General features: G+C 40.7%; 1 protein-coding gene across 1 annotated transcript; it reads left to right on the top strand.

Annotated features, from left to right (window-relative positions):
* The first annotated feature begins 494 nt into the window (after positions 1–494).
* Positions 495–8251, top strand: LOC110289245 (zinc finger protein interacting with ribonucleoprotein K). Its single transcript, XM_021155383.2, has 4 exons — positions 495–717; positions 1324–1362; positions 3442–3568; positions 4824–8251. The coding sequence occupies exons 2-4, from the start codon at positions 1330–1332 to the stop codon at positions 6053–6055; spliced, it is 1392 nt and encodes a 463-aa protein (XP_021011042.1). The 5' UTR covers positions 495–717; positions 1324–1329; the 3' UTR covers positions 6056–8251.
* The last annotated feature ends 4212 nt before the right edge of the window (positions 8252–12463 follow it).

Raw genomic sequence — 12463 nt, 5'->3', positions numbered from 1 at the left:
TGGACTAGGAGGCCAAGTGCCCTGAGCTAGTTCAAGAGGCTAGCCATGGGCTCTTCATCGGGATGTCTGCCCAACATTTGGGTACACATGGAGAAGTCCCACAGCTCCCTCAGAGTTTGAGTTCACCTATACAACCACAGCTTCTTTTGACCTCCAGTCTAGCATCCTTGTATTCTGTTTGCCCCCAAGTTGGAAAACACTGGGGTGGGGGGTGGCCCCAGACTATGGCCGAGGACTTCAGAAAAGAAGACAGATGAAAAGGGTTGTTTGCTAGCGTCCATGGCGCTTCCCAGCACTCATCCCTTTTGGCCTTTGTTCCAGGTGATGAAGTTGCACGGCTTCCCCACCCACAGAAGCATATCTGAAGGAACTACGTTACCCAGAATGCGCTATCCACAGAGAGAAGAGCATGAGCCAATGAGAATTTAGGATAGTACCATCTTCGGGTTTGGCTGGAGGGATGGGGCGGGATTTCCGGCTGCGCTCTGTGGCGCTCATTTTAGCGGTTTTTGGGTCCCTCCTTCCAGATCGTGTGCAAGACCCCTTTGTCCAGAGGTACGGGTCGAAGAATCTCAAAGGAGCGGTTCTAGGGCGTAATATCCATCGCAGTCCGGGCACTGACAGTGGCAGTATTGTCCAGGTCCCTCGTCCCGGTTTCCCCGTTGTCTGCGCTCGCCTACTTGGATGGCTGTGCCCACGCTCATGCACCAGGCTTAGGTAAGTGGTGCGACATTTGGGGCTCCCTTGTCCTCGCCACTTATCTTGCAGAGTCGGAATTAGGGAGTCTACTGTCTCTACTCCACAGATCCCTGTATTAGTAGGAGTATGTGATTCGGCTTTTCTATTTGCAAAGCTACAATGAGGAGGCGGAGTGGTACAGCCAGGGCCATAGTGTGTGTAATTTCTTGGAGCGACGCTGAAGTGTGGACTATTTAGGCCCGTAATAATGAGATGAAGTGTTGTACCGTTATCCCCATGACAGGAATTCGTGTTATGGAAAAACTACACAGATTTGAGTGTGGGTTTTAGGGTTTCCAAAAAGCTTCTGCTCGTGGTGAGAGTATGTATGTATGTATGTATGTAAGTATGTATGTATATTCTCATCTCAGCTAGTTCTTGGACCACCTGGAGGGTGGGTGGAGCTATATCATAGGCCAGTTGAGTCATTGTTCAAGGGCCCATAAGTAAGCACAAGCACTGAGGATTTAGGATCAGATGTAATAAGGGCATCCCTATGTCACTTTGCTCCGGGTTGGGAGAGGGTATAGGAAAACCAAAAGCTTTGTATCCCTGCCATCATTCATAACATCTCTCATCTCACAGGTGTCCATGAGTGCAGAAGTGGATATGGCCCTCATGCAGGTGAGGAGAATATGTCCTAGGCTGTCCCTGAGATATTTGTCTTGAGTCAAAGGAACCTTAACAAATTGAAGATTGGAGTAGTTCCTTTTGGTAACAAACAATAGAATGTGATCTGTAAGGTTGGCGCAGGCATTGGCATGTGTAAATGTTTGGAGATGAGGCTCATGCGGTTCATAGAACCCCAAGTGTTTTCTTCTGTGGGAAGTGAAAGCAGCAGGGCAGGATTCAGATCTGGAATGAATCTCAGCGTACTGCTTTAGAGTGATGAGAGTAATTCAACATTTAGGGAAAGGAAAGGGAAGAGGAGGGAGGTGATCTAATCTTAGTCACATAAGCCTCCATGTTTCTGTGGCATGGAGAACCCAGTTCTTGTGAGGAAGTCAATAAGACCATGGGGGGAGCTGCCTTAATAGTTTGGGAGAGTGTTAGCAGTGATTAGACCAGGGTGAAGATGGAGGAAGTGGCAGGAGTCTAGATTAGTTTTGAAATTGGAGCTGCTTAGAGTCTCAGATTTTAAAGAAGGGAAGATACTATTTATATAGGCTCTAGGACAGTGGTTCTCAACCTTCCTAATGCTGCCATGCTTTAGTTCCTCATGTTGGGGTGACCCTCAATCATAAAATGATTTTCATTGCTACTTCATAACTATACTTTTGCTGCTTTTATGAACTGGAACATAAATGCCTGTGTTTTCCCTTGGTCGTAGGCATCCCCAGTGAAAGGGTCTTTAACCCCAAGTGAGTCACAGCCCACAGGTTGAAAGCCACTGCTTTAGGAGTTTAAAATCTAGAAGGATGGATACTCCATCACATGTAATATAAAGTCGGTAATCAGGTTTCTTTCCATTTAGAATATTTTTTAATTGCTTTTGGCTACTTCTAAGGTCTTTCACAATCAATGAAGGAAGACATCATGTGCTAGGTGGCTTTATAGGCCTTGAATTTGAGAGGAAGTTTAAGATAGATATATCTTTAAAAAGTGCTGGTCAGTGTTTAGCAAAAAAAATGTTAGTGTGCATTGTTGTAAGTAGGGGTAGTTCTGTTTCTCGTAACAGTAATATATTAGCTACTCAGGAATGGTGGAACAATGATTGAGTTTTGGACATCTAGGAAGAAGTAATAGCCATTAGAAACACAGTTATGAGAGGAGAAGCCATTGATGGACATGAGCAAGAGGATGATCAACGTTCTAAGGCTTAGGGCAATAAGGTAGACACAGAGGCAGCAATACTAAGTAGAAGGTGTCCGGTGGCTAGAACTAAATATTTTTGTTTCTTCAAATTTAACTTGTTGAATCCTAATCTCGGTGGCCTTTGAAGGTAATTAATTTAGTTGGGATTAGTGAGTGCCCTTGAAACAAGGTGCCCCAAAACTAGTTAGAGCTCCTTCCACCATATGAGGATATCAAAGGAAATCAGTGCTCTATCACTGTTGAGGGGATGTTGAAAATCAGCCGAAGTAGAAGACAAGGGTGTGGCAGACTGCAGGTGATTCTGGGTAGCTAAGATTGAAGCAAAGAACAGTTGGTCTTTGGAGCAGGATCCTGGACTGCTTGTAACAGTTGGTACCATTTGAGGTTTAGAGAATTACTTGATCCTATTTTATATTTGCCTACTGCTCTCTGAATGCTGTATGCTAAATCTGTAGGGAAGATAGTGATACAGCTAAGATATGGAGAAGGGGTTTAAAGTTAGGTCTCAGAGTAAGACTGAGAATGTAGTCTAAGAAGGGATCATGATCTTTAAGAGCTCGACCCTTAACATTGAGGATAAAGGGGTGAAGGGTGAACTCATCTAATTGTTTCTAAAAGGGACCATCAGAAAGACCCCTGAGAAATTGTCTGCCAAGGACAGATAAAGCCTTATATACCAGTTTAGGTAGTATTATTTTATTTGCTGGTGGTGCTAGGACACCAATACTGGAACTATTGGAATATAATTGTTACCAGAGGTAGTGGGACTGGATATTGCTTGAGGTAGGAATATGGGGAAGAGGGAGAAGATGAGATGGATGAGTAAATTGGTATTCTTGGCAACATGGGGTGAGGTTGACTATGGAATAAACTGTCCCTATTATGCAGGGCTGTGTGACATTTCAAGATGTGGCTATTTGCTTCTCCCATGAAGAATGGAGACTTCTTGATGAGACTCAGAGGCTCCTGTACCTCAGTGTTATGCTGCAGAACTTTGCACTTATAAACTCCCAGGGTAAGGCTCTCACATGGTCCTAGTATCCTGAAACCCCCTGTCCTCTTTTTCCCTAGAGGCAGACTTATCTTTTCCATACTAGACTTTGAGATCTATTAATTTCTGCATATTCTGGGTATATATGTTATGTGTAATAGCATTGAACTGTGTCTACTACCTCAAGTAGATCTCACTCTGTGTAACCCTAATACTTGCTTCCCGTTTTATGGAAGTTGGGTATCTTGTGGTCATCCTAATTAATGGGTGTCATCTTGCTTGTCTTGCCACTAGCTCTGTCTACAATCATGACACTTGGCATGACAAGAGCTTAGGAGTGACCAGCCATATGGCATGGCTGCAGTTTTGGAATCATGTATTTTTCTTGCTAGACATTGATTTTGGATATTTTAAAACTAGTGTTTTCTTTCCTGGGATCTATAGCAATCTTTTGTGAGATACCCTTGTTAACCACTTCTTATGTCTTTTCTTTCTTGTGGACCTTTGTCATGATGTCACATGTAGTGACAGCATTTCATTAGGTCACATGTAATGATATCAAGCTCGGAATCTGGTTCTTCTGAAAAGCAGCCATGGCTTTATAGGAGGCCTGGATGTGATAAGTGGCATCTAGAGGAAGGCAAAACATCCAGGCTACCTTCCAAAACATCCTGTGTCCACCAATTTAGGTGCAAGTACTACCAGCCAAGCCTCATTTTCATATTATCTTCACCAGACATGGTAGTGTTCTGCCTTCTAACTTTATCTATGATCTCTGTCACCTGGGTATCCCCTTCTCCATGTCGCTCATATTCTTCTGTGCTGTACTGTTCCTCCGTGGTTCCTTTGTGGTTCCTAGAACTACCTCACACACAATTCTGAGTACATGCTATACATTTTTGATTGGAGTTCTGAGGCTTGCATGTAACCTAATTTCTATAAAACTTACATTTAGCAACAGCAAATGACATCCTGCTTCACTCTGTCATAAATTTTATGGATTTGGAAGCTAACCATGATGAATGTATGAATATTGTGTTCTAGTATCTTATGGCCATTGGTAAAAGAGTTATAGATTGTGCCCTTGTGGTTCATTTGGTGGCCTTTATTCTGTGAGGCCTTCCCAGTTCTGTTCTCTTTAGAGACCTGATGTTTCCATGCAGATCCTTCCTACCCATCCATTTGTCTTTGGGGGAAACATTTTGTGGAGTGTTCGTATGCTTGGACTTCCTCCTCCAAACATAATCAACATTGCATTTCATCAGTAATTCTCTTTCAGGTTGTGGGCATAGAACAGAAGATGAAGAGCGAAGGGTTTCTACACGAGCGTCAAAGGGTTTGAGATCCGAGACCACACCGAAAACTAACCTCTGTGAAAAGTGTGTCCCAATTCTGCAAGACATTTTGTGCCTGCCTGGTCTACCTGGGCAGAAACATAGTACAGAGGCAAGTTCAAAAGTTGATGAGCACCAAGACCATAATAGTACAGGAAAACCCTTGGAGAAGAATGCTGACAGGTCTTCATACCTGTTCTACCTGTCAGCAAAGTCCTTCCCCAGTTGGGATGTTGAAAAAGACCTCCCAGATATACTGAGCCTTCTGAAGTCTCAGGTCTGTCCCAAAACTAAGAAGTACAGAAAAAGCACTGAGGGTAGGAAAGAAACAAGTCATGAAAGTGACAAGTCAGAAGAGTGTCAGAGCCTTTCCAGTCAAAAGCAAACACTTGCTCACCACCCAAAAACCTCCAATGGAAAGAAACTTTATGAGTGCAGCAAATGTGGAAAGACCTTCCGTGGCAAATACTCCCTTGATCAACATCAGAGAGTCCACACCGGAGAGAGGCCTTGGGAGTGTAGAGATTGTGGGAAATTCTTTAGCCAGACCTCCCACCTGAATGATCACCGTAGAATACACACTGGAGAGAGGCCTTATGAGTGCAGTGAATGTGGGAAATTATTTAGACAGAACTCCAGTCTTGTTGATCACCAGAAAACTCATACTGGAGCAAGACCATACGAGTGTAGCCAGTGTGGGAAGTCCTTTAGTCAAAAAGCTACACTTGTTAAACACAAGAGAGTTCACACTGGAGAAAGGCCTTACAAGTGTAGTGAGTGTGGGAATTCCTTTAGTCAAAGTGCCATTCTTAACCAACACCGGAGAATTCACACTGGAGTAAAGCCTTATGAATGTAGAGAATGTGGGAAATCTTTTAGCCAAAAAGCTACCCTTATTAAACACCAGCGAGTTCACACTGGAGAAAGGCCTTACAAGTGTAGTGAGTGTGGGAAGTCTTTCAGTCAAAGCTCCATCCTTATTCAACACCGGAGAATTCATACAGGAGCAAGGCCCTATGAGTGTAGCCAGTGTGGAAAGTCCTTTAGCCAAAAGTCCGGTCTCATTCAGCATCAGGTAGTTCACACTGGAGAAAGGCCTTATGAATGTGACACATGTGGGAATTCTTTTAGTCAGTGCTCTAGCCTCATTCATCACCAAAAATGTCATAACGCTTAAGAAACCTCATGAAAGAAGCAAATGTGGATAAGCCTTCAGCTGAAGGCCTAACATCAGTCAGCTCCTCCAAATCTGTACTTGAGAAAAAGCCTTAGATTTATAGGGAATGCCCTCTTTTTGGTTTTGCTTTTGGTTTTTTGTTTGTTTGTTTGTTTTGTTTTTGTTTTTTGTTTTTTCAAGTACTATGACACTAGAACCTTTGCAAAGGATCCAACTACAATGTAAGGTTGATCTTCCGGTATCCAGGGGAATAAGATTCCTCAGGAGTTCAGGCATAAGTAGGTTCAGCAACTGGTTTGCCCATCCTGAACTGGCCAAGACCTTTGCCATTTTTGTACCAGTGTTTGTGGTAGAAGCTATCAGTCGTTCTCTACCACATGACCAGTGTGCAATGATTACACCATCATGGTAAGGAAAGGCAAACTGCAGATTGTCTGGAAGAATTCTTCAATGGAGTATTTATGGAAAATTGGTCCCCCAGTTTTAACTGATTAAAGTGTGGATATGTCTAAGATTTCACCAAGAAGATCAAATTTATTGTCTGCTAAAGATGTCTAGAATTTGCTTCTCTGCTTCTTTTAAAAAGTAGTTTTTAATCTGTGTCACATGACAGTTAGGTGAATGTTTCCAGCCTTCTGATTATCAGTTGGTCACTGCCTTCTCCCCTTTGCTCTGGTTTGTACACTGATAAATGCCTTATTCCTAAAGCTACCTTTACTCTTAAGAGTGCAGTTTACTAAGTGGGAAGGCTGGTAAACAGACTGATCATTCTAGGAAAGAATGGACAGCTTTTATAGAGGGTCTCAACTTGGTTTACCTCTGCACGGACAGCAAAATAAAGCAAATTTGTATTGCTTCCCAGGCCAACAGCTGGGACTTCTTTATTATAGTTTATGAATAACTGAATAAGTATTCATATACACGAAAATCTAGTTGAAAACTTTCTGTGGTCGTCTCAAGAAGATGTCTGTTATTTCCATAAGCTCCTTTACTTGTGGAAATGAAATGACTTGGCTCATTTCTTTTTCTCAAAGGATGTCCTAAAAATGCCTATCATGCAGAGAGACAGCTCATAAGGCTGTATAAAGAGTGTGCCCGGATAGGAATTATTCCATAGGCACCAGCCAATAAGATGACCACTCATGAGGTGATCAGAGCTAGATGTGAATCATCATTGGCATACAAAAGATGGGTATAGTGGAGTCTTCAGCCAGCCAGATGGAATGTGACTCTTTTAAAAGTGCACACAACAATCTTTGTCTTTGGCTGAATTCATAGGACTTAAAGATCTTTGTATTTACACTAGCTGAGGTCATTGTCAAAAATGGTATGGTTTTGTGGGATAGTGGAGTTTAACTTGATTATTTACCTCCAGTCTTGTTATAGAAATAGGAAAATAAGGAAATGAAGATCCTTTAGTCTTAGAATGTAGCTGTTATAATTGCATTCCAGCTGCTGTGTTTGCAGTCTGGTATTCACAAATGTCTCTGCCATTTCCTGCATTAACAAAAGGCTGCCCTTATCTATATATGAGGACAGAGTTCAATCAAAATGAGGGCTACCAAGCCTTCTGGTTTGCAGAAAGTAGGAGTTCTGAGCTTTGTATCTTGAGTCACTTTTTATAAAGTTTATCAATGTTTTAGTGAAATGCAGTCATCTCTGATTTATCCTTCAAAGAAATTTTAAAATCATCTTTGTGATGATGAATTTGTCTGTGACTTACCTCACCCTGTTAAAATCTCCCTTGTGTTCTCGGACTTGTAAGTATTGAATAGCTTATATTTGACTCTTAAGAGTGCAGTTTGTGAATGGAAACAAAAGTTATTTTTTTCCCTTAGATACAGTGTCTTTTAGGAATACATAATTATTTTGAGATTCATCACTGCTGCTTTTTAATAATGTTATAGTGCTATACCATGTTTGGTTTTGTAACTATACAACAATTTATTGATCTTTTTTTTATTCATTCGGCTCTTGGTTGAATCCTTTCTTGAGCTGTTACATATTATGGATATGAGCGTATGATTCAATATGCTTACATTTTTAAATTCCTTTTGAGCCAGTAATTAAGTATATGTGAATGCTTCCATTTTTAAGAAAGTGTCAAACTGGTATAGACTGCTCTAGACCAGTGGTTCTCAACCTTCCTGATGCTGCAATTCTTTAATCCAGTTCCTCATGCTGTGGTCACCCTCAACCATGGAATTATTTTTGTTGCTACTTCATAACTGTAATTTTGCTGCTGGTATGAACTGTAAATATTTGTGTTTTCCTATGGTCTTAGGTGACACCTGTGAAAGGGTCATTTGACTCCCAAAGGGGTCACGACCCATTGAGAACAACTGATGTAGACAGTATATGAACATTCTTGCTAGTACTTGGTGTGGTTAATGAGTTTGCTTTGAGCCATTTGAATAGCTGTATAATAACACATTGTATAGTCTTAATTGCTTTTTTCGTGTTTCATGATACTGAATATTTTTGTGTGGTTACTTGCCAAGTGTATGTTTTTAAAACTTGTTTTTTTGCCTATTTTCAAATGAAAATTCATGTTACTGTCCTTTTCATTAATAAATAGATGTACACTAACAATATGTATTGAGACTTCATTTATTCCTTGAAGTTTTTGATAGGTAAGTCCTTGGTTAATGGGGGGAGGTATTTTTAAGTACTGGAACTTTATTTTAACAGGTTTTCTCTTCTCTTCACAGTATTGACAGTCATAGGCACTGCCTGCTCTAAACGTGGTCGGCTTTCTTAGCATATTCCCTGTCTTTAAGTCTAGCCTTTTCATATGATGTAAATACTGGTTTTAATATTTGTTAATTGCATTCCCACTGTTGGCCAATTCCAAACTGTTAAAATGATATGTTTACTGAGTCAGGAAGGGATATGCAATAGTGTGTTTGGTTTATCTTTATTATATTGATGTAGTCATGACAAGTACCCTGAAGAACATGAAGTAAAGCATTAGAAAGTGACAATTTTTGATTATCATCCTTGCTTTTTAAAGATAATTTAATTGTGGTGTAATTATCTTACCAAAATTTTATATGGATGTTCATAGCTTCCATTTTAATATACATGCTTAAAAACAAGATTCCTGATTGCTTGCTTTTTTTTTTTAAATTGGGTATTTATTTCTTTTACATTTCCAATGCTATCCCAAAAGTCCCCCACACGCTCCCCCACACGCTCCCCCACCCACTCCCCCACCCACTCACTCCCACTTCTTGGCCCTAGTATTCCCCTGTACTGAGGCATATAAAGTTTGCACGACCAATGGGCCTCTCTTTCCACTGATGGCTGACTAGGCCATCTTCTGATTCATATGCAGCTAGAGACACCAGCTCCGGGGGTGGGGGTGGGGTATTGGTTAGTTCATATTGTCCACCTATAGGATTGCAGATCCTTTCAGCTCCTTGGGTACTATCTCTAGCTCCTCCATTGGGGGCCCTGTGATCCATCCAATAGCTGACTGTGAGCATCCACTTCTGTGTTTGCCAGGCCCCGACATAGTCTCACAAGAGACAGCCATATATGGGTCCTTTCATAAAAATCTTGCTAGTGTATGCAATGGTGTCAGCTTTTGGAAGCTGATTATGGGATGAAGCTGATTATGGGATTATGGGATGAATCTGATTATGGGATTAGAATACCCAAGATATAAGTTACAATTTGCTAAACACATGAAACTCAAGAAGAACGAAGACCAAACTGTGGACACTTTGCCCCTTCTTAGAATTGGGAACAAAACACCCATGGAAGGAGTTACAGAGACAAAGTTTGGAGCTGAGACGAAAGGATGGACCATCTAGAGACTGCCATATCCGGGGATTGCTTGCTTTTTTAATCTATCCCTCTGAATGTAAAATGGGCATAAGGGTATGTTTAAACTTTTCAATGGATATTTTCATATATGTAAATAGTAAAGATTATATGAGGCCTTATGAATCCTTACAAATGATTTGTAATTATATATATATTACCAAGTAGTTATTGTTTGTGTTTTATAGTGTCATGTTGTCTAGGTTGGCCTTGAGCTCAATAGCTGAGTATGATTTTAAGTTTCTGAGTTTTCTACATCTACCTCTCTAGTGCTGTGGCTATGGGCATGATTGGTAAATATCCAACCAACTAAGCTACATCCCAGTCCTGAATTTTGATATATCCCTAAATTCTGGTTATTGTTGATTTGGTTTTGTTATCTTTTTATTTTTCATTGTCCTGATATCATTTAACTTACTGTATTCCTCATGACTACATACTGTATTATAGTGATCAAAAGAAATAGAACCAATTGGAAATTACATGTAATATAAGGAAAGTAAGGGTAAATTAGATTATACAAAGACTGGATAGTCCCACAGTGACTGGGAAGCCCAGAAAATCAGTATTGCCTAGTCTAAGAGGCTGGAAGATTCAGAACAGTACCACAAGTGCCCCTCCTACAGTTCAAGTCTGAAGGCCTGGGAGCCCCTAGAGAATCAGTACAGACTGAGTCTACTGTCTAAAAGTTGAAGCCAGGTGGTGGTGGTGGTGCATGCCGTTTATTTCTAGCACTTGGGAGGCAGCAACAGGTGTATCTCTCTGAGTGTGGCGAATCTAGCCTGGTCTACATAATTTCAGGACAGCCAGAACTACATAGTGAGACGCTGTGTCAATAAAAAAATGAGTGAATGAATGTTGAATGATCTGCAGCCTGATGTCCTCAAATCATTGTAGATGCAAGAAAAGAAAAGTTACGTAGTTAAGAGGAATGAAGCTTGTATGGTAGCTCCACCTTCTGGGTTTTGCTCATCTAAACCCCTAATGAGCTGTGACATTAATGTTCAGGGGAAGTCTTCCTCCTTTTTTTCCAGATCTGATGCCAATGACCTTTAGAAATACTCTCATAAATCTTCCCAGCAAGGCCAGTGAGATGCCTCAGTGGCTAAAGCTGCTTGCCATCAAAATCACAACCTAAGTTCACTCCCTGAGATCTACATGGTGGAAGGTTAAAAAAAAAAAAAAAGATTTCTTCAAGTTAGACACACACACCCCCACACTACATAAATGTTATAAACCTTTACCAGAAGTGTGCTTTATCAATTTTCTAGGCATTTTTCAACCCATTTAACATAACTAAGATTAATGATGACATTAATAAAGGATCGATGCACTATACAGAAAAGCTTGTTACAGTAGCATTCTACAGTGCATCTGGGTTTTTTTTAGTTAATAGTGTATATTTAAACATCTTTTCCATACTGCAATTCACTACCATACCACTGTTTGGAAACAAAAGTGTAAGGGCTGTATTGTAAAGTCATAAATGGAGTATGAGTATGTGTTCTGTAATAGTTTTAGAGAAGTCCAACCCAGACACAAACCTAGTAACCCTGCATGGCAGTTATATAGTTGACACTACTTGACACAGCATGAATATATATGTATCACACAACCAAATCAAATATGATAGACATATATGACAGGTATATGGTATCAAATATGATGTCATAGACAAATGTGATAGACATTAGTATGTAAAATAGCACATGAAAAGTGGACTACAGATCTTTAAGACACAATGGTCAGACATTGATAACTACCAGCTTTCTAAGATTTTACCTGTATGTAAACTGAAGAGAGTCACATATGCTTCTTAAATCATAGTGGATACCAGGTGTCTTATAAACCTACCAAAAGTGTACTTGTGCTAACAGTTGCTAACCATGTCACTCTTATAACCTCCCGCTGCCCCCACGATATTGTTTTTGTGTCTCTGTCAAATGCAGTAACTATGCTTGATTCTTTCCTTAAGCCAAACCTAGTATCATTTCGGTCTGAACTTTTTTTTTTTTTTTTGAAGGTCAGAGGCATTGGACCCCTGCAAGCTGGAGTTAGATAGTTATGAACTGAGGTCAGAGGCATTGAACCCCTGCAAGCTGGAGTTAGATAGTTATGAACTGAGTGAGTCCGGAGAAGATGATTCAGATCCTTACTCTGTGATGTGATGTATGTGTTCTTAGCTTCTGACCCACCTCTCCAACCCACAATTTGTCTTACTCATTTGTAGTGAGAATTTTGGATCATTTAAAAACTCAGGTGAATGTTTTTACTTTAATCCCAGATGCGGGATAAGGGGCTGATTCAGTTTGTCTTCAGCCATTAACTATGATTGTCTCTTGATCTGGGAGGGGGGGGGGCATGATTTTTGCCAGCTTCAGATAATTTAATTATTGTGACTCTGGAGAGGGAATGAATGCTAGACTCTTGCAAGGGGCCAAACTTGCTTGAAAGAAGGAAGAGGCTGCTGCTCCTGATTCTTGTCCTGGTTGCTGTTGTTGTGGTTTGACCAGAAGAAGTTGGAGATACCTTGAAGACCAAGATTGGACTTTTCCCCCAAGGATCCTAAGGATCCTAATT

Source organism: Mus caroli, unplaced genomic scaffold (assembly GCF_900094665.2).
Source record: "Mus caroli unplaced genomic scaffold, CAROLI_EIJ_v1.1 scaffold_15643_1, whole genome shotgun sequence".
Lineage (NCBI taxonomy): Eukaryota > Metazoa > Chordata > Mammalia > Rodentia > Muridae > Mus > Mus caroli.
The sequence above is the reverse complement of the archived record's forward strand: the minus strand, read 5'-3'. Positions and strand labels throughout refer to the sequence as shown.

What these genes read in the sequence shown, in the direction of transcription:
- LOC110289245 (XM_021155383.2), top strand. Translation starts at nt 1,330, where the DNA reads ATGAGTGCAGAAGTGGATATGGCCCTCATGCAG. An exon ending in TGGATATGGCCCTCATGCAG is followed by an intron (nt 1,363 to 3,441) that starts GTGAGGAGAATA and finishes CCTATTATGCAG; the next exon opens with GGCTGTGTGACATTTCAAGA. An exon ending in TGCACTTATAAACTCCCAGG is followed by an intron (nt 3,569 to 4,823) that starts GTAAGGCTCTCA and finishes ATTCTCTTTCAG; the next exon opens with GTTGTGGGCATAGAACAGAA.